This window comes from Podarcis raffonei, chromosome 7 (assembly GCF_027172205.1).
Source record: "Podarcis raffonei isolate rPodRaf1 chromosome 7, rPodRaf1.pri, whole genome shotgun sequence".
In the NCBI taxonomy this organism is placed as follows: Eukaryota; Metazoa; Chordata; class Lepidosauria; order Squamata; family Lacertidae; genus Podarcis; species Podarcis raffonei.
In genome coordinates, this window is record NC_070608.1 from 24411578 (window position 1) to 24431104 (window position 19527).

The 19527-nt window shown below is 42.2% G+C and overlaps 1 protein-coding gene across 2 annotated transcripts in view; it reads right to left on the reverse strand.

Annotated features, from left to right (window-relative positions):
• Positions 1–1765: 1765 nt before the first annotated feature.
• Positions 1766–19527, reverse strand: part of LAPTM4B (lysosomal protein transmembrane 4 beta) — a 51424-nt gene continuing 33662 nt past the window's right edge. For both annotated transcript variants that reach the window (XM_053395580.1, XM_053395579.1), the window contains exons 5-7: positions 17516–17614; positions 8185–8280; positions 1766–4059 (exon numbers count right to left, since the gene is read on the reverse strand). In XM_053395580.1, the coding sequence (XP_053251555.1) occupies positions 3985–4059; positions 8185–8280; positions 17516–17614 (270 nt within the window). In that variant the 3' untranslated portion in view covers positions 1766–3984. The remainder of the gene's footprint in view (positions 4060–8184; positions 8281–17515; positions 17615–19527) is intronic.

Here is a 19527-nt window from a genome sequence, read left to right on the forward strand (position 1 = left end):
GCACCTTGTGATCTTTAGATGAAGGGCAGTATACAAATGTAATAAATAGCCACAAACCGCACACAGCACAGCAGGTTAATTACAGGAGTGAAGAATTTGCATTCCTTACCTTTGTTGGTGCTTTTAAAAACAACCACAGCAGCAAGGTCTTAGCTTTTATTGCTGCGTGTAGCAAAGAATATGCAGAAATCTGTGCATCAGAACTTTGAGGTCAGTAGGCTGATCCATTGCGAGTGTCCTTTTTAACTCCCACAACAATGCAGACTATTGTGTCCTGCAAATTAATCTGTCACAATCCCTGAACTTGTGTTAAGAAACTCATATCATCAGCCAAGGCTCTTCTCTCTCTTCACTGTTAGAGCAAGGCAGGTGATGACAAAAGAGAACTTGGAAGTACCCTCAACTCTAACTTCCATGCTGAAGTATGAGCTGAGTTGGTTTTCGTCTTCTCTTTTGCAACAGATGGGAAGCGCCCAGAGTTCAAAACAGCAGACGGGGCTACGATTTGGATGCAAATAATAAATATAAAATTAGAATCAGGGTTTTTTTGGGGGGGATGTCTTGTTAGTTGTACAAAGAAAGGGCATACACAGACATGAGGAAATATCCCTTTTTATTAGAGACTGATTTGTTTACACAGAAGATTTGAATGAGAAATATGCACAAGCACTTATTTTCATATGTTCCTTAATATTCCAAAAAAATTAAATAGCTCAACCAAACAAATGCCTAGTATGGTATCTGGTCCAGGTAAGCCAAAGCTAAAGAAAATCCTACAATTTAACCTGTCTACAAAGATTCCATGTTGCCTTGCAAAGCAAACAAAAACTCCATGCCTACCTACTTAACTCAATATATCAATGCACTGATAAGTTTATAAACTAAATTGGAACATATTATTGCCCAGTTGGTAGGTGAGCATAAAGTCATCAATGGTTTGCACAGGGTGTTTAGGCACTCACAGTGGTGCCCTGGCCACAGGATTTCCTTTCAGCCATCTGGGGTCGAAGAGAGATGTCACATAACTTTCAGTGCCTTTACTTTATTCTCCATTTGATCACTTTGCCAATTTGCCAATTTGCAGGGCCTTTCAGAGGCTGTGACGGCCCCATTGCACCATGTGATGTCATGTGTTCACTGTGTCATGCCATGCGATGTCATGTGTGTGACGCACATGACGTCACACACACAAGCCAGGCACCCCCAATGTGGGTTGGAACACCTGTTCAGCAACAAGTTATGTAGAATCTAGCACACACCCACCCACCCTAGAAAAGAATGCTAAAGAACTGTTCTTCTACTACCTGCTAGTAAAACATACTGTTGCTGACCTTACTGAACTTCCTGGCCTATTTCCTTCTACAACCACTGGGTTCGATGACATAATCTGCTGTTGAGCTGACTGTACTCTGCACACAACCCAACAGTGCAGTGGGTAGTTCCAACTGAACTACACATGACACTAGTGATGCTTGCTCAACACGACTGCTTTCTTTTTGGACAAAAAGCAGCTGAAGGCCCTGACCTGGAATGCTTTCCTCAATAGGGACCCAGTGCAGGATTCCTGTTGGAAACTGCTCCCCACCCAGGTCACACACATCCATTATTTGCTTTCCAAAGGTGCTGTCTGGAATAAGCACTACAGAACTTTGGAGGGCAAAAAGTCACCAGGAGAGAAAAAGTGGCACAGTTCTGGACTGGGAGCATGCACTCTTTGAGGCTTCTCTTAAAGGTAAGATTGGCCAGGATAAGCATGCTTGTTTAAAAAAATGCAACTAGCATTATTTTGTAGTTTGGTTCCCAGTGACTTAGGATACAAGCCAGGAAGTCCCTGATGTGAGCTTTGACTCTGCTATGAACAAACAAGCTGGCCATTAGGCCAGCCACTCTTAGCCTCAGCCCCACATCTGCAGCATGAAGGTAATAATACTGATCTACCTTACAGGGCTGTTGTAAGGTTAGAAGATAACGAGTGCGCAGTGCTTTGAACCTAAAGCACTTGTAGAAATGCTAATAATTCACAGTAATACTTAACAGGGCACTAACAAATGAATCTCACTAGAATGTTTGTAAATGCAAACAAGAGGACCAAATATTCTCACACTTAAGCAGATAGCTAGATATACATATATTTGATGGGCACAGAGTGTTGTGCCCAAAGATACAACTGGGAGACATAATATATCCCAACTGGTGTGTTCCTTAGCATATGGTCCCCAAAGTGCTATATTTACAAGCGGACTCCCATGGGAAAAAGATTCACATTTTGGATACTCAAAGAGGTATTAATTGTTTACCAGACCCAACAACTCCAAAGAACGTATGGAATAACCTTAAATCAAACTGCACACAATCCATACAAAGTTTAGCATTTCAAAATCACCACTGCTTTCAATGGAAGGTTTATGCACTTGCTTGTCTTCCACTGAAATGAAAGAAATTTCAAAGTGGTTTCTTCCCATTGTTTGCAATTGTCGGATGGGATGACATCAACAGGCAAAATAAATTATCAGAACTATCATAAGAAGAGAAGGAATCACTTGGCCAAAGGCTGAAACACAGAATTTCCATAATAAATCTAATCTGGATTAGAGACCATGCCCCCTTTTTTTCACTCGCACATTGATTTGCCATAGATGTGACTGGGTTCACCATCTTGATACAATGCATGATGTGGTGCCCTGCAACTCTATCATGTTTCCAGCTCTGCTTCCTATGATTAATTTTAGGGTCACAGATTAAAGCAGTAGGAAATGTATTTGCCAATCCATGTCATGTGTCAGAAACGTGTATTTCTCATTTCTTTTACACATACATACAGACCCCTATTTTAATGTGTATCTATATATAGAGAGAGAGCTACTCCTTACAAGCATCCTGAGTGAACAGGCCTAGAGTGGGTGGGGAACTGATGTTAACATTAGACTTCCCACTACAGAAAATAGTTGCAGCATCAACAGGGATGCGGGCAGTATTTGCAATGCCTTCAAAAAGCCACATGTGTGCAACTTCAAGGTCCCCAGACCAGGCCACTTAGGGATCCAGATTTGGAGTTGACTTGAAAAAAGGGAGCTTTGGTCTGGAGAACCACATTAAGACCGCTGGCAAGAGAAAGGGCAATAAAAAGGGGCCAGTGGCCTCACTTACAGCTGAACTGGCCAGTTCTAGGGCAGGGGGGTAGAAGGTCAAAGTGCTTGCAAGAGCCAAAATTTCTGTAGCAAAAAGTTCAATCTAATCTTGATGCCCAGAGCTCCTCCAATACACATACTTCCCCTCTGCATTTCTGAGCGATTAGCCAGTCAGAAAGCACCTTTGCGCTCAGAGCACAATTCAAAGCGATCTTTTTCTTTTTACTAATAGCTGAGCTAGACCTTTATAAAAAGAATTGTGTTCTCAACCACAGCTCTGCTGCAGAACGATGAAAATTTGTTCCTTCAAACCTCAGGGTAGCTATCCACATTGTTAAATTTTGAGCTTTGAGGACACAAGCTTTTGCTACCACAGCTGAGAAATGTGTTTAAAAAGGTCCCAGATACTCCTGATGAAATAAATATAAGCTCAACTGTTCAGGGTACCTTCTGTTTTGTTTTATGATTGTGGATTAAAGGACAATGTCACAGCCTGAGGCATGATCCAGAAATTAAGAAGACAAGAGAAACAAAACTCCACACTACAGTTTACACCCCTAGAGATTTTCTAGATTTGCAGGAGAAGATGTGGAAAAAAACCCCCAAAACAAACCTACATTGCAACGATTATCACTTTAGCTAATCAAAATGGTTCTCAAGCCAGTTCAATGCTGCTTTAGGCAAATAGGTTTTTCCTTTGAATAATCTACAGCAAAATAGCAATAAAGACAACCTGGGAGATAATACACCTGTCCTGAAAAATGAAAGAATCTATTGCTCAGGTGTCGTGAAAAGTAAAGCTATTTGTTCTTTAGGTACATTTCACGCACACACACTCGCTCGCACACACGGCTCCTCATGCAGACACATAAGGTGGTGGGGGGTCTTTGGCAGCGCCATTTGCAGGATCATCATAGGGTGGCAGCAACACCTGGGGAGAAGCAAAAAGGAAAGGATCAGTTTTGAAAATGTAAAAATCTACAAAGACTCATTCAAATCCATTACCAAGTTTTCTGCCTCTCAGCCTCAGTAGGTTTGTAGAGCAAAATTCAAAGTGCTGGTGCTGATCTTTAAAGCCCTCAACGGCCTAGGTCCTGTATACCTGAAGGAGCATCTCCATCCCCATCATTAAGCCCGGACTCTGAGGTCCAGCGCCAAGGGCCTTCTGGCGGTTCCCTCACTGCGAGAAGTGAGCTTACAGGGAACCAGGCAGAGGGCCTTCTCGGTAGTGGCACCCGTCCTGTAGAACGCCCTCCCATCAGATGTCAAAGAAATAAACAAGTATCTAATGTTTAGAAGACATCTGAAGGCAGCCCTGTTTAGGGAAGTTTTTAATGTTTGAAGTTCTTATATCACCTACATCACGGGGTTGTTGTGAGTTTGAAATGGGGAGGAGAACCATGTATACCACCTTGAGCTCCTTGGAAGAGAAAAGGTGGTATATAAAAGTAATATAAATATATTTGTATCCCATTTTTGTTCCTTCAAGGGGCTGAGGGACTGGTACATGGTACTGCCCCAGTTTTTCTTCCTAGCAATTCCTATAATTTGGCTGGACCGTGAATCGGGTAACCAATCTTACACTACTCACACAAGGTTGTCAACGTCAGGCAGTTTCTAACCCTCCCGCTCAGCAGTCCTGTAAAACACATCCAACTACGTTCAGTAGGTTGCTCCAAGCTTTCTGAGAGCTGCAGGGGGCAGGGAAATGGAAATATTGGTTGTGTAAGCTGCCATCTGTTGTTGGCTAGAACCCAGGCAGTACACAAATGGTCTGGAAATGGCACCCAGTATGGACCAGAGTCTGCTGCTGAATCCTTGCTCTTCACAGCTAGGGAGGCGAGGAGGCAAGGAAAAAAGCAAGATAATGAAAACAGAAGTATAAGGAAGAGGCGTCAGAGGCCAAGTGCAGTTGTGGATTTGAGCTGATGCACTGTAAACATTTCTGACACAGAACCAAAAGCTGATCTACAGCATCAGGCTGGAACATCCCCAAGTGTTAAGTGTTTTTCCTTCTGCCACACCTTCGTTCAAGGTGGCTGATGGAGTAATTCCAGAATCAGTGCTATTAAGGCTGGACTTGTGCTCAACACCTCTAAAGATTAGCAACTTCAAACTTTAAATTCCACAAGGAGAGAGCAGCACACACGCAACATGTTGAAGACATATTGGGTTTAAACAAAACTGCACTTTAAAAAAATAAATAAATCAGACATTTGCTTCTCAGTCCTCTTGTTGTTTTGTCTCAGGAGACATTCCTTCCACACCAGCACAGCTGTGAAGAGCTAGCAGCAGCAGCAAACCTTTGTTTCCTTCAGCCAAGCATTGTAATGGAGCAAATAGTCAAGAGCTTAGGAGAAACATGAGAGGCCAGGTCATTAAACTGACCACCTGCTTTACTTTAGGTTCCCTCCCTCCCCCAAGCCCTATTGTGGTGATGTATCTGCGGCTACACAAACATATTAAAAGACCACCCAGGGACACCAACAGATTAGGGCAGATTGATGGGGCTGCTGCATCATGCATAGGGAGCTTTGAGGCTCTGCCTGTGCAGTCAAATTAAATGCAAGTGGAATGGGGGGGGGGGGAAACAAGTATGGAAAAAGGCAAGCATGCCCCTTCCATTTGTCATTTTTATTATTTGACATATTAGTGAGTTATTACAAAACAGCCTCTTAGTAGCTTACAAAAAAAGATTAAAACCCCAAAAGACAAAACACTAAAAATACAATTCAATGAAACCATTCCATTAACCACGAACCCATTTTAAGGTGCTGGTTTTGACCTATAAAGCCTTGTGTGGCTCAGGACCCCAATGAGATGTGAACCAATCTAGATCCTGCATTCAGTATCCAAAGCCCGTCTTCATGTGCCCCTTACAAGGGAGGTGTGGTGAATGGTGACATGAGAACCAGCCTTTTCAGTGGTGGCGCCTTGCTTAAGGAATGGTCTCCTCAGGGAGGTATGGCTGGCAACATCGCTATCTACTTTTAGGCACCAGGCAAACAGTTCTTTCTTTCTTTACCTAGGGCTCTGGCCCTTACTTTGGAGCAGCGGTTCTCAATCTGTTGGATGTTGTTGGACTACAACTCCCATCATCCCTGAGCTCTGGCTTTGCTAGCTAGGGGTGATGGGAGTTGTAGCTCAACAACACCTGGGGACCCACAGGTTGAAAAAGGCTGCTTTGGAGGGTTCTAGATATCTGTGGCCTCTTTCAGTGGGTAGAATGCGTTAGACCTGTCGTTTAGATGTACAAATGTGTTTTTAGGTTTTTATTCTATTTCGGTTTTTTACCAGCTTCAAACTTTGTACTATTTTGTACATAATACTTTGGGTTATGTCTTGCAAATAAAAGTGATTAATAAGTGCGAATAAAATCATCCCAGTAGAAAAGTAACAAAAACTTCAGAAGCAAGAGCAGGGTCCCTTGCCAAGTTCTGCCCACAGAACTGCTTGTGATCATTGGCGATGGCAGGCACTAGCCCCCACAGTGGACCTGTGAACATGCCACTACACTGAGAAGGACTCCATACCTTGTATTCTTCGTTCTGCCACTTAGGGAGAACCATGTCTTGAATTAACATTGTTGTTCTTAGAATACTGTACAAGCACGCTGCTCTGGTTTTTACAAACCAGAACATGGTTTGGAGATTCTGTCTGAAGCCCACAGGCCATGTGCCGCTTGTTTAAGCTTTCCTTAATGCATTATCATCTGTCAAGAAGTAGACTCCAGAGTGCCTCCCTCTTCGCCTGGGCAGGAAGCAACCTAAATGTTTATCTATGAGCATTTCCATTAGAAACCACCCTGGAGTGATTACAGATGGAAGCTGGACCGCCCTGAGATAATTTATAACCTCAAATTCGCTGCGCTGCCAAAACATTCTTAAGCGCACATTTGTACATTTTCCATGTGCACGGGTATATGGCTGCCCAATTACAGAAGTCCTCTATTATTTTTAGGAAAATAAAAGAGCTCCCTCTTTAGGCAAGCAGCATACCTTTAGCAGATACAGTTGCATAAAATATATACTGTGCTGCAGCGAGATCATCTGGGACTCATTAAGATAATATATCCAAGAAAATGGCTGGTAGCTCCTCATCTGCAGCAGAGATTGTGGGGAAGAACCTTAGATTCTTCCAACACATTGGTGTGGACCATCAGAGGTCCTAGTCATAACAAAGCAGCTCTATTGCTGAAATGACATTAAAATGTTCCGGAATAGGATGCATCAATGTTTGGGGTAGGGACTTGTCACTGTGACACATTCTCTTCCCCCAGGGCTTCCTAGATTCCAAGGACCACAGAATGTTTAAGGAGGGAAGAGGACTTGGAGCAGGCAGAGAGTCAAGAACTGTTTGAAAGTTGTCTTGTTTTCCACAAAACAACATGGACTGTGCCTGGTGGTTGTAAAAAACTGCAAACTGATCATCCCTTGGGTGTACTATGGCTTTACTAAGTGGAGTTATGCATCAGTTTTGTGCCTGCACGCTCGGTTCTCATGCTGCCCCCTCCCTTTTTATCACGCTGCAATTCAACACCTCCAGGGTTAATTTAACCATTGTTTCCTATTGTGACTGAACCTGCTGAACCCTCACACGCCCCAGCAAATGGTGTTCCGAAGCAAGCATATTGCCTCTGAGCCATGAGAAGAGGCTCCATTTAACCACAGTTGATGAATTACTCTAATCTCTTTTGCAAAAAGACTGATTTGGCTGACAGCCCTTCATTACTCAGTTGCAATTTGCACGAGAGGGAACCACGCTTGCCTATCCTGTTTGTGTGAATCAGCTCTGGAAAGCAGCAGTTTACAATGTGGCTAAGCAAGACATTGCTTTCTCCACACCAATGCACTGATGGGGCATTTGGTCCAGAGGATATTACAGTACCTGTACTAGGTGCTACCATCATCCAGAGTGCATCAGAAATGGGGGCTCCCCCAAAGTAACTGGAAACAGAAGTCAACAGCAACAACAACAGGTAGACAAGAAAGTGGTTTCATGGCTACATCCCACACCCAAAGGCCGTCAGAGCCCCATTTAATTTTGACATCCTTACCGCTGTGTCATTAGTAGTAATGTAGACCAGGACATCCGAGTTGTTTCTGTTGTTAATGTATCGATAACAGTTCCATACGCAGCTGATCAGGTAAGCCTGTGTGAGGAAGAAGAGGCAGAGAAAGAAGATGTGTTGAATTTGTAACAGATTTTCTTTATACACATTCTTTATTGCAACATGCTACGTGATGATTAAGAAGTTGATTTTTTTTGGGGGGGTAGTCTGTCCAAACGTTTCCGAGCACAATTCAAAGTGTTGGTGCCGACCTTTAAAGCCCTAAATGGCCTCGGCCCAGTATACCTGAAGCAGTGTCTCCTCACTGTGAGAAGCAAAGTTACAGAGAACCAGGCAGAGGGCCTTCTTGGTAGTGGCACCCGCCCTGTGGAACGCCCTCCTACCAGATAGAAAAACTCTGAAGGCAGCCCTGTTTAGTGAAGTTTTTAATGATTGATGTTTTAATGTATTTTTAATCTTTTGTTGGGAGCCGCCCAGAGTGACTGGAGAAACCCAGCCAGATGGGCAGGGTATAAACAACAACAACAACAACAACAACAACAATTACACTAACTGTTTGTAGCAAAAAACCAAAACAGGTGAACATTTTGATACCATAAAGCTGAGTCACCTATGGAGAGTCCAAATTGATTGCAGGCTGGAAGAGCCCTCGAGTTTCTATTAGTGGATTATTATTTTTTTTACCCCATGGGTGTCATGGAGCATGACTCTTTCGATGTGCCCCTTCCCTAGGGGTACAATGCATTGGTGTTCAAATCATTGACAGGCATGTTTGTCAAATGCATTGTGAAGGCAAGGCTTCCTCAACAGGAGAAAAATGCTGTAGTAAGTCCTTTTTTGAAGATGTCAACAGGGAGGCTTCTAAAAATTTATGTGGATTTATTCCACCTGTATAGACTTATTTGCACGGCTGCTTTAAATGCGTTAAAAGACTTAACAGATGCTGGTATGGATGTGATATATAGAGAACTCCCAAGTGAAGTACGATGCCTCAGAGGGATTTTTGGCCTCTGAGAGATGAAGGGGAATCTCTATGAAGCAGTGCAAATCAAAGCAGGGACTCCTGAAATACTTCGCTGCACCTTAGCTATCCTGATGTCAAAAAATGCTGCAGACAAGGATCTCATTAAAGCAAAAGTCACGTCTCTAAACATACTAGGGAGTGGGTGATGGGGGAAGGAACAACAAGCACAAGACTGGGGAGAGCTCCATTATGACAGGGCGGCTTGTCATCTATATGGAAGGTTTTACCTGGAAAGCAAATCCCTTTTAGCTATTCCTCCCCAAACAAGGTGCCCAGCACAAAATCCTCTGGGCTTCTTTTGCCTACAATTTGGCAGGCTTCATCCACCCTAGAAAATTTGCCTGCAAATTTTACCCACTTCCATGAAAAGAAAAAGTTATAGCTGTGGTTTTTTTTAAAAAATTCCCTGCAGTGAATGGGGTTGGGGGTTCAAAATGAAGCAGGCTTGAACGGAGTCCAACTGAGGCAATCTGTTTTCTGAAGCACCCAATCAGAGTCCAAACCAATCTTGCACAACCCTAGATTTTGGCTTTAATGCTTCCATGTAAGTCCCATTGAACTAAGTGAGGCTTACTTTTGAGTAGACAAAGACACACATAGGATTGCTGTGTTTAAGCCAAGCTCTCAAAGGCAAAGGCTAAAGTAGATGGATCTTACAAAACCAGAAAATGCAGAGTTCAGAGAGTCCAAATCCATATCCCTTTACCTTTTCCCCAAGGAAGTCCAGATGTAGGCCATAACCAAAAAAATGCAGGAATGCTAAGCTTAAGTTGCTCCCGAGCCAATGTATTAGAACAAAATTACAACTGTTATATTAAAATCACAGCAACCTAGGCTTCTCACTGTTCTGCAAACATTTTTAAACCTTTGCTGCTGGAGTCACTATTGTTCCACCTACCCGTGCTTGCAGCCAAGCCCCCAAAGCATGTTGTTACTTCGTAGTAGTTCTGTATAAACCAAGCAAACAAAGTTTTCCTAACCAAGGAGGTCACCAGCTCGCCCACCACAGGCAAATGGAAGCCAGAGACACCACCTACGCATGCTTGGGAAGATGAGCAGCTAAAACCAGCATGCTAGCCAAAAGTCTTGGACACACACAGGCATATGCCGAGCCCTTGCAATGGAAACTCATTTTGCCCCAGCAAATTTCCTGCTGATTTGTCCCGAAAAGCCTTTTATTCTACTGAAAAACCATTAGGCTGAGTCACTGACCTATTTTGCAGTGCATACCTTTCCTATCCAAAAATAAGGGAGTGAATTTTCACTTGCAGTTATACAGATCTATGGTAAGAACACACTTAGAATCCTGTGTACAGTTCTGGTTAACTCACTTCAAAAAAAGGATACTGTAGAGCTGAAAGAGGTTCAGAGAAGGGCAACCAGAATGATCGATGAGATGGAGAAAAGCGTAAAACGCCCCCATATGGATCATTTACAACATTGTGGGGTTATGTTCTTATGGAAGCACTATAGAAAAGCATTATTAAAGACTGAATATCAGCCTTCTAAAGTACAAAGTGTTCTACAATCTAGATCACTCAGCCTCCTTAGAACACTGTGAAATATAAAAGCAGCCAATTATTTTTGCACGCCACGATTAAAGCTGAGAGTCAGCAATTTGCCTGAGGGTCACAAAGTGAGTTTATTCATGGATGAGCAGGGATAAAAAACCACAGAGGTTGATGCCAAATGTTTGCCACTCATGCTCAGAACGACAGATGTTGCTTAAGGGAAGGAAGCCTTAGAAGAACTCAATTGCAATTAATTGCTATGTATGCTTATTCCACATGCAGCAATGCATACATGCATGCAGCAATTATGTACTTTATATTTTCATTCATTTTATTTTAATATTTAATACTCTGCATTTCAATCCCTATGACGGTACTTGCAAAGTTAAAAGCCATAAACAATAAAATCAGTAGAAAGAAACAAACAGCCACAGACCAAACAGCATGGAATATAACAAAATACTACTACTACTACTAACTTATTATTTATACCCTGCCCATCTGGCTGGGTTTCCCCAGCCACTCTGGGCAGCTTCCAACAGGATATTAAAAACACAGTAAAAGATCAAACATTAAAAACTTCCCTAAACAGGATTCTTTGACATCTGGTGGGAGGGCATTCCACAGGGAAGGCGCCACTACCGAGAAGGCCCTCCATCTGGTTCTCTGTAACTTCGCTTCTCGCAGGGAGGGAACCACCAGAAGGCCCTCGGCGCTTGACCACAGTGTTTGGGCTGGGCCAAGGGCGTTTAGGGCTTTAAAGGTCAGCACCAACACTTTGAATTGTGCCCGGAAACATAGTAACAAGATGTAGATCTAGACACAGGGTCTTTTGTCTTTTTCTACTTAGAAGCATTTTCAACATAAGAAGGTGCAAAGCGTGAGGAGGAACCATTGTCCCCTTAACAGCCTGAAATACTATTATTTGGAGTCAGAACCTGCTATCTTTTGGAATTACTTTCATTTATTCATGGGAAACTAGAAGCACCCATGCATATATACCCACTGAAGCGTACATCTAAAGTATGAATCTGTTTGAAAGCATGTGTATCTTACACCTCCCTGTTGAATGTACTCCTTGCGGCAAACTCAGATAATATATATGGAGCCAGTTCAGATGTGATGCTAAACTATGGTTTAGCATTATGGGCACAAACCATGGCAACTCTTGGGTTTCCAGTACCCACTAGCAATGAGCCAGACAAAAAAAGAGAAAAACATCTGCTTCTGATTTCAAGCCAGCTAGATTATGTGGGGAGTTGGGAAACTCTAGTTAGTTTACGAACCATGGTTAGTGATCAAGCCAGGTTTATAAATCATGGTTTGATTCTGGCTTGGTTGAAATGAAATAGCCTTGGTTTAAATTTACCAAAGTTCTCTGTGGATGTAATGATCGGATATAATGGGGAACTCTGGTTAGTTTAAAATGGAAAGCAACAGATTTTGATTGCTTTCTCTTCTGCGCACCTGAGAAGGAGTGGGAGGTGTACAAATATGAGGCTTACTGCAGTTTATTCATGTAATACAAATATATCATTTAGCGCTACCTCTGAACTGGCCATCTGTATAATGTGTGAAATTGATTCCTCATCAAAGAGGGATTGCGTTGCACTCGGGCCCTTAGAGCACCCCCCACCTGCTGGGGTGGTTTAGGGCCATGTCCTGCTCCACTCCAGTTGGTCATTCCCCGGTTGCTTGGGCCCTAAAGCCCATCGCGTGGCTTGGGAGGCGGCAGGGAACAATATATAACCCTGTGCGTCGTTTGCCAGTCCTCTTTGCCTTTGCGCAGCAGATCCCCTGCCCTCCCTCCCTTTATTTAGGTTTGTCTGGCCTTGCTATGGTCTTCATTGGTCGCCTGTTTTGTAATGGGGGCCTGGTAGGAATTTTTCCATCTAGCGAATTGGCAGGACCATTTGGTTCTCGCCTACCACCGTAGCAACTGTCACAACTTTGTAAGGTTTGGCGGTTAGGCATTGGATCAGCAATGGTGGGGAGGGGAGGTGGCGGCCATCACCTACCCCTCCAAGCTCAAGGGTATTCCGTTAAAGCAGTGTTTCTCAACCTGTGGGTCCCCAGATGTTGCTGGACTACAACTCCCATCATTCCTAGCCAGCATGACTAGTGGTCAGGGAAGATGGGAGTTGTAGTCCAACAACATCTGGGGACCCACAGGTTGAGAACTGCTGTGTTAAAGGAATCAGGGGCTGACCTGGGTCTTGTCCTAGCGGTGGGCCTAGGGCCATACCAGGACCCCACGGGGGCACCGAGGGGAGCTCAAGCCCATCCGCAAGGGTGGTGCTCTCTCCTGCTGGCCGTGTTTCACCCTTGTTATCAGATTCACCATAAAAGCAGTTGGGAATCCGATATAGTCTAGTGATTCCAATGCCTAAGCCAATACCACTCACATTCTGTATTCAATAAAGGTGTGGCCTAAATTTTGCCCAATAACTTAAACTAAAATTCTGTGTCACTGTGTCTCATTTCTTGGGGGTGTTTGGGGATCTTGAAGCGCAAATGAGCCTATTAGTGCTACATAAATTAAGACCATGAAATTTCAACATCATCAGGTCCTTGGGCCCTTTTAATATTTTAAATAAATGAATAGAGCATGCCCTCACTGTCTATACATTGCATTTTAAACAGAACTTGTACACTCTCTTATAAGGAAGTAAGGCAAAAACCCTGGAATATAGTTAAAGAGCTGCATAATTTAACTCCCTATTATTTAGTTCAATTTTAGCAGTGCCCTCCTTTTCCCAGTTGTAAAATGACCGTAACCTTATATATCATGATGAGTATAAAAAAAATTAATTGGTCATACTTTGTTTCAAATGCTTCTGTGTTTTTGAGAGTAAATGAAGAGTGGGTGGGGGCGGGGGGCAATTTCATCTTTGGTTTAAGCAAATGCAATGTGGTAAAAGTTTTTTTTTTCCTTTCCAAAAAAAGAATACAGCAGAAGAAAGTAGAGATGGCCAAACATAAAACACTCTCTATGTACAGGAAACCACAAAGCAGTGCTCTGCTGCCTGCCAAAGATTAATAGGATCCAGTGGTTTGGTTTTTACAAGGCTTTAAAGGGCTACTAACACAGAGTGGGCTTCATTTGTTGGCTCATAAACAATGGCAAATTTAAAATGAATCTTTAATAAAAGTAAGACAGACATACACTTCAAACAGAATAGCTGCTCCTTGCCCTTTTTTTTCCTGAAGAGCACGTGCGAATCTTCCCCCTGCCTGGCAGAACTTTTACTAATTCAAAACAAATTTTCAATATGCAGGCCTTGTGAAATTTGCTGACAGCGGAGAAATATTGGGTGGGATTGGGAGGAACGAAAATTCATACAAGCAAGTATAAGAGGGGACGGGGTAAGTAGCTTAAAAATAGCATTGCTGAGAAAATGAGTTGAGGCTTATACTTTCCCCGCAAATGGTACTGGGTCAGCAATGCAATATGGTTACAAAGAAACATAATCCTATTCCAGAGTGCATTTAGCAGAAGCATGGCCCAAACTCGGAAATAATATTATTTTCCTCTAGCTGGACAAATTTTCGGGTCCAAAAGTATATTGTAGAAGAGCAATCATAACTTTTGAGTTTGGGATTTAAATTGTGTAAGTAAATAAAAGCAATCGTTTATACTGGAGAGAAGATAACAGGGGGAGGACGGAGGAAAAAGCCGACAAGTCTTCAAAGATCTGAAATTGTGTATAAACAGAAAGGAAAATGCTTGTTGTCTACCCTAAAAGAAAAGGATGGGGCAAGGGGAAGAAATATACTGAATAAAAAATACTTAGAATTTCCTACAAAGAACATCTCAGTCATGGAACTTGTTGGTCTACAAAGTTGGAAATATTTGTTGGCAGAGACTATTAAAAAGAAGCTAGCCAGAGCACTTGTCATCTTCTAAGTCTGAGGAGTCATGTATTCTGACAAGGGTTTCCAAAGCTTGTTTAATTTTTGACTGACCAAGCTGAACACAGTCCTCTAGCTACTGATCAATACTTTCCAACACTACCGTATTAAAAAGACATTAAATGCATCCATAGACTATCTCATTATTAATGCCTTGAAAATGTAGCATCTTCACTGTAATGAGAGTTGCACCAGGATTTTAAAAAAAGAGAAGATTCAGTAGTTCTGTTATTGGAAACTAAAATGTCATCCCCGGACTTAGGCCAGGAATCACCATCACCTGGTGGTACCCTTGAGGTCTCACCTGTGACCTAATGAGATTGTGTGGGAGGTTACACTTTTCTCCTTTGAAAAGTACAGGGCTTTCTTCCCCAGCTGGAACTCACTGGAACTCAGTTCCAGCACCTCTTGGGTGGGCACCATTGCCATTATAAGAGAAACAAGGGAGATGTTCTTGGTGAGTTCCAGCACCTCTCTTTCAAGAAAAATAGCACTGGGAAAGTACATAGAGATGAAGGAGGAAGTTGGAAGAGTGATTTCGTCTTTCAGCTCTACGTGCTTTTCAAGGCTCAGACTAATTCTTATTTGAACAGACTTTTATCCAGATTGCTTGTAAAAGTGAAGTGTGTGCACGCATGTTTTCTCTCTTTCTGTCTCTCAGGGAAGCCTGCTGGTCCATTGGGTGCGGGAAAGATTAAAGCCATGGCATTTGCTAATGCATTCAAATCTGCCCAAGGCCTACAAACCATGGGTGACAGCTGACGTAAGCTAAAGGCAAACTCAGTGATAATTCAGATGTACACGGAATGCAAAGTCATAATAAGAAATGGGAGATAACCACCAAAAATTCAAACAAAATGGAAGGCAAGAGAATGGTCTAGCTGCAAAGCAGAATGGGGCTGATCAAGGCCATGGCAAAATTCTTTACTCTGCATTGTCTTTGCAGTGTTTCAGGATAGAAGTAAAACTCCATTCCATTTTGTTTGAAAATATTATCTTGATCCATTTATAAAGTTGAGTGTTCTGGCTCCAGATGATCCATTCCAGTCTGACAGTACAAGAAAAAGGTATAAAAAAATTAAGAACATATGTTCTAGGGGGAAAAAAGGTTTTATTTTAGGATGCTTTTGGGGATTGTGGTAGAAGATGTGTTTGAAGAACTACAGGCAACATTTAGCTGCTCCAATTATGTCTAGATACAGATAATATTTTACAGTACACGGTGATTTGAAAGAGCGGGTCATTGCTTGTGGTGTAAACAATCATACCATTTTTGCCTCTGGTTAACGTAGTTGGAAGGTATTTTTAAAAATCCAACCCTGCAAAACCTGCTGGGGCAACAATGCGGTTTTCACAATGAGAAGGGAAGCTGCTTTCAAATTGCCTTCAACTCTCTTTGAAATTAAAAAGCTGAATAACTTTCCAGCAGAAATAAATTGGGCCTATACTTCTGCCATTCTGTCTATTTTCAAGATACCTGTCCTTTGCTTCTATCCCCAATGATTATGTCAGACTGCCTCTACTACTTGACAAGTGTTGTTATTAGGAAAAGGGAATGAACTCAGAAATATTGAAATGCAGTACTGTTTCATTTCGTTTCCTGGAAATGTTGCTATCTGCTATATCTATCAATGGTGGAGGACATGCTGCACTTGATTATGGATTTCATTTCATTATACAGAATCCATAAATCTGCAGAGCACATTTATGGTTTATGCAAAACACAAGGAATGCAAATGAGAATACCAGAAGCTGATTGAACTTATGCATCAAGTTTGTACCTCTTACTTAGCAAGTCAAAGGAACAAAAAATGATACAGCCATTATAATGGACATATAGGCTAATTAATGGACATATATGCTAATTAAAAAATAACAGCCTTGGCCTTGCTTTCTCCATTTTTGCCCGTTGAAGGGTTTTCCATTTCCAAATAACAAAAGGGTAGTCCAATAAATGAGATAATCTTGACCTACTTTCAGCCTGAACAGCAAAACCTGTTATGAGAGAAAACTTTCATTTAAGCCAGTTAATCTTCTTGAAGTAAATGGGACCAAAAATCCAACCATACAGTACAAGCTTAGCTAACTTGTGTATCACAGCTGGTGGCTCATTCTAGCAAATCCACAGGGCAACTACACATTTAGCCATTATATTTCTACAACAACCATTGGGAATGTGGGGCTAAGGAACAGCAGCTTCTCACACTCTTGATTGCTGCTTATCAGACTCTTGCTAGAGCAGTCAAGCAAGATTCAGACAAAAGGCAATCATTTGCCTCTGTCGCATGCTCACTGCAGGTAGTCATGGGTCATATTTCAAAATGAGAACATGCTATTCTGCTTCCTGAAGATTCCTCTGCAATGCTTTGCTTGGAACGGCTATTTCATGGATCCAATCCAAAAAGCAGCATGGGAACTTCTGCTTAGGCATGGAATTTTAGAACAGGGATAGGGAAACTGTGGTCCTCCAGATGTTGCTGGACTCCCATCATCCTGACCATTGTCGTTGCTGCCTGGGGCTGATGAATGAGAGTTGGGAGTCCAAAAGCTCCCCTGCCACTGCTATAGAACATCTCAACTCTGTAATCATCTGCATAGCTACCCCTGAAGCTCAGGGATGCTTCAAAAGAATTTTCCATGAAAGTGCAGGGAGAAAAGACCCAAAAGGAAGACCCACTGCCAATTTCAGTTCTCAGGAAATGTGAGGGTCTCTCCTTCTTGAGCCAGCCCCTCTGGTAGCTATGGTGTTTTCTAAGTCACTGTCTCTGTGACCCCTGCTTTTTTCAGTCTTCCTGGGTTCACAACTACTGCTGCGCAGGGAGATAGATCATGCATTCCAACAACTTTGTTTCTATAGATACATGCTTACCTTAAAAGCCAAGGTGATACTTATAAAAAGCAGAATAATCACAATGAGACATGTGGGATTGACAGACATAATATCTTCCTTGTAGGGAAAATTACCAGGCTGTAATAAAGAAGAAGAAAAATTAGTAATAATAACCGTGCACCTCTCTCGTTATAGAATACTTTACATGACAATATAAGGCCGTTATTTATTTATTGGTAGCCTGTTGTCAACACATGGCATTCTTGGGCAGCTGCGAGGGCACCAGTGGGGCCTTCCTGTGGGGCCTAATGTTTTCCCTGTGCCTTGAAATAATGTCTGGGGCTAGGGGTTGGGGACATGGAAGAACTTTTCCCCAGAGTTTCTGAAGCTATTGTTAAGTCTTTGGTATTATTGCCAAATACATTCAGACTGAATCAAGACAAATATATACTCCTGTTTGCATTGATTTCTTTCTTTTTTTGCCAGCTGCTGGCAAGAAGTTTTCTTCTTCTTGAATTTCATTGAAGTATTCCAATGGTTTCATCTCACCAGATGGCGTGTAACAGATTGGAGATAAATGTTACACAACTCTGCTCTCGGCTTCTTTCTTTAAAAAACCAAATACATCTTATTCTTGTTCTGATCTAGTATTTTGATCGTTTCTGGCTTTGCCTCTGCAGAAGGAAAATTATCCGAAAGCCTTACACACCAAAACATAATGTCACTTGCCTGTCACACCCTAAGCAACCTTTTCATCTGTTTAACATACTCTATTTTTACTAAGACAATGGATGTGACTATACTGGGGCAGCCTGAGTTAAGGATGTGCAAAGATGAAGTCTGCCACCTCCCATGCTAAGGTTGAAAGATGCACAAGCACAGTATCAGAATGGGTCCCCACCACCCCAATGAGGGCTAATGCCACAATAACTATACATTACTCAGAAATAAGACCACTGAATTCTACGAGGACTGTTCCCTAATAAGTGTGTTCAAGACTGTAGCCTGAATTGGTTGATCTTCAAAGGTGCCGCACAGGACTGTTAACAAGGGCTGGATCTACACATATCAAAGAAGCATTTCAGTTTAACGCGTTGCAAACGTTGTATGAGAAATCGGGTTGGCAAAAAATGGAACTCCACAGCGCCATCTGGTGTCACAGTGTCAGCATGCATAAAGAATGCATATAAAGCACTTTTTCTTTGCCAATGTAGCTGAGTCCAAGGGCTCCCCATCCAGACCTATGGAAAAAGATTATTCCCCTCCCAAATTACTCACATCTACACCTTGTTTCCAGAATGTGGGTTAAAAAGAAGGGACTAAGTGGATAAGGACCACCTAAGGTCATCAGGGAAAGCAAAACAAGTTGCAACTAATCTCCTGTTTAACTGGCACCATCACTTTGCCGACTTAGAAGCAGGTAAAGGATAATGTATTTCACACACAAATGTTGAAGGGTGTTATTTGAATCGCAAAAATAGTAAAACCATGTGGAGTAATACTGGTAAAAAGTGGATTAACCTTTGACTGCACAGTAAGATCACAGCACAAAGGAACGCAGAATGATTCTTACAAAATGTAGTTGGGTCAATGGTAAATCTTTTTTGGGGGTATCCTTAGTGGGTCAGCAGGGCTTCTTTAATCCACGTAGTTCACTAGGAAGTTACTGCCAAGATTTGGCAACATTTATGTAGGAATTTGTGTGTGTTTATGCTGTCCATATACAAAGCGGCACTTGCCCCAAAGTCAGAATTCAAAAAGATGAAGCAATTGAACATCAAGATTGTGCTAAAATATATGACTGGGACGAGAAAAGCAGTAAAGTCTTAATCTATACTGCAGATGAATGGACAAATGATTTGCTGCTGAATATTTGGGCAGTCCAGATGTGTGGCAGGTCCACATGTTAAACACATGAAGAAATATTTACTGATGAAACCACTTACTGGCAGTGCTGCATAACTAAATGTGGAATTTCTTCAGCTAGGTTACATAAAAGCACCGCCTTGTTTTGAAGCTGTGAAAACAAACCCAACTGAAAGTTGGACCAT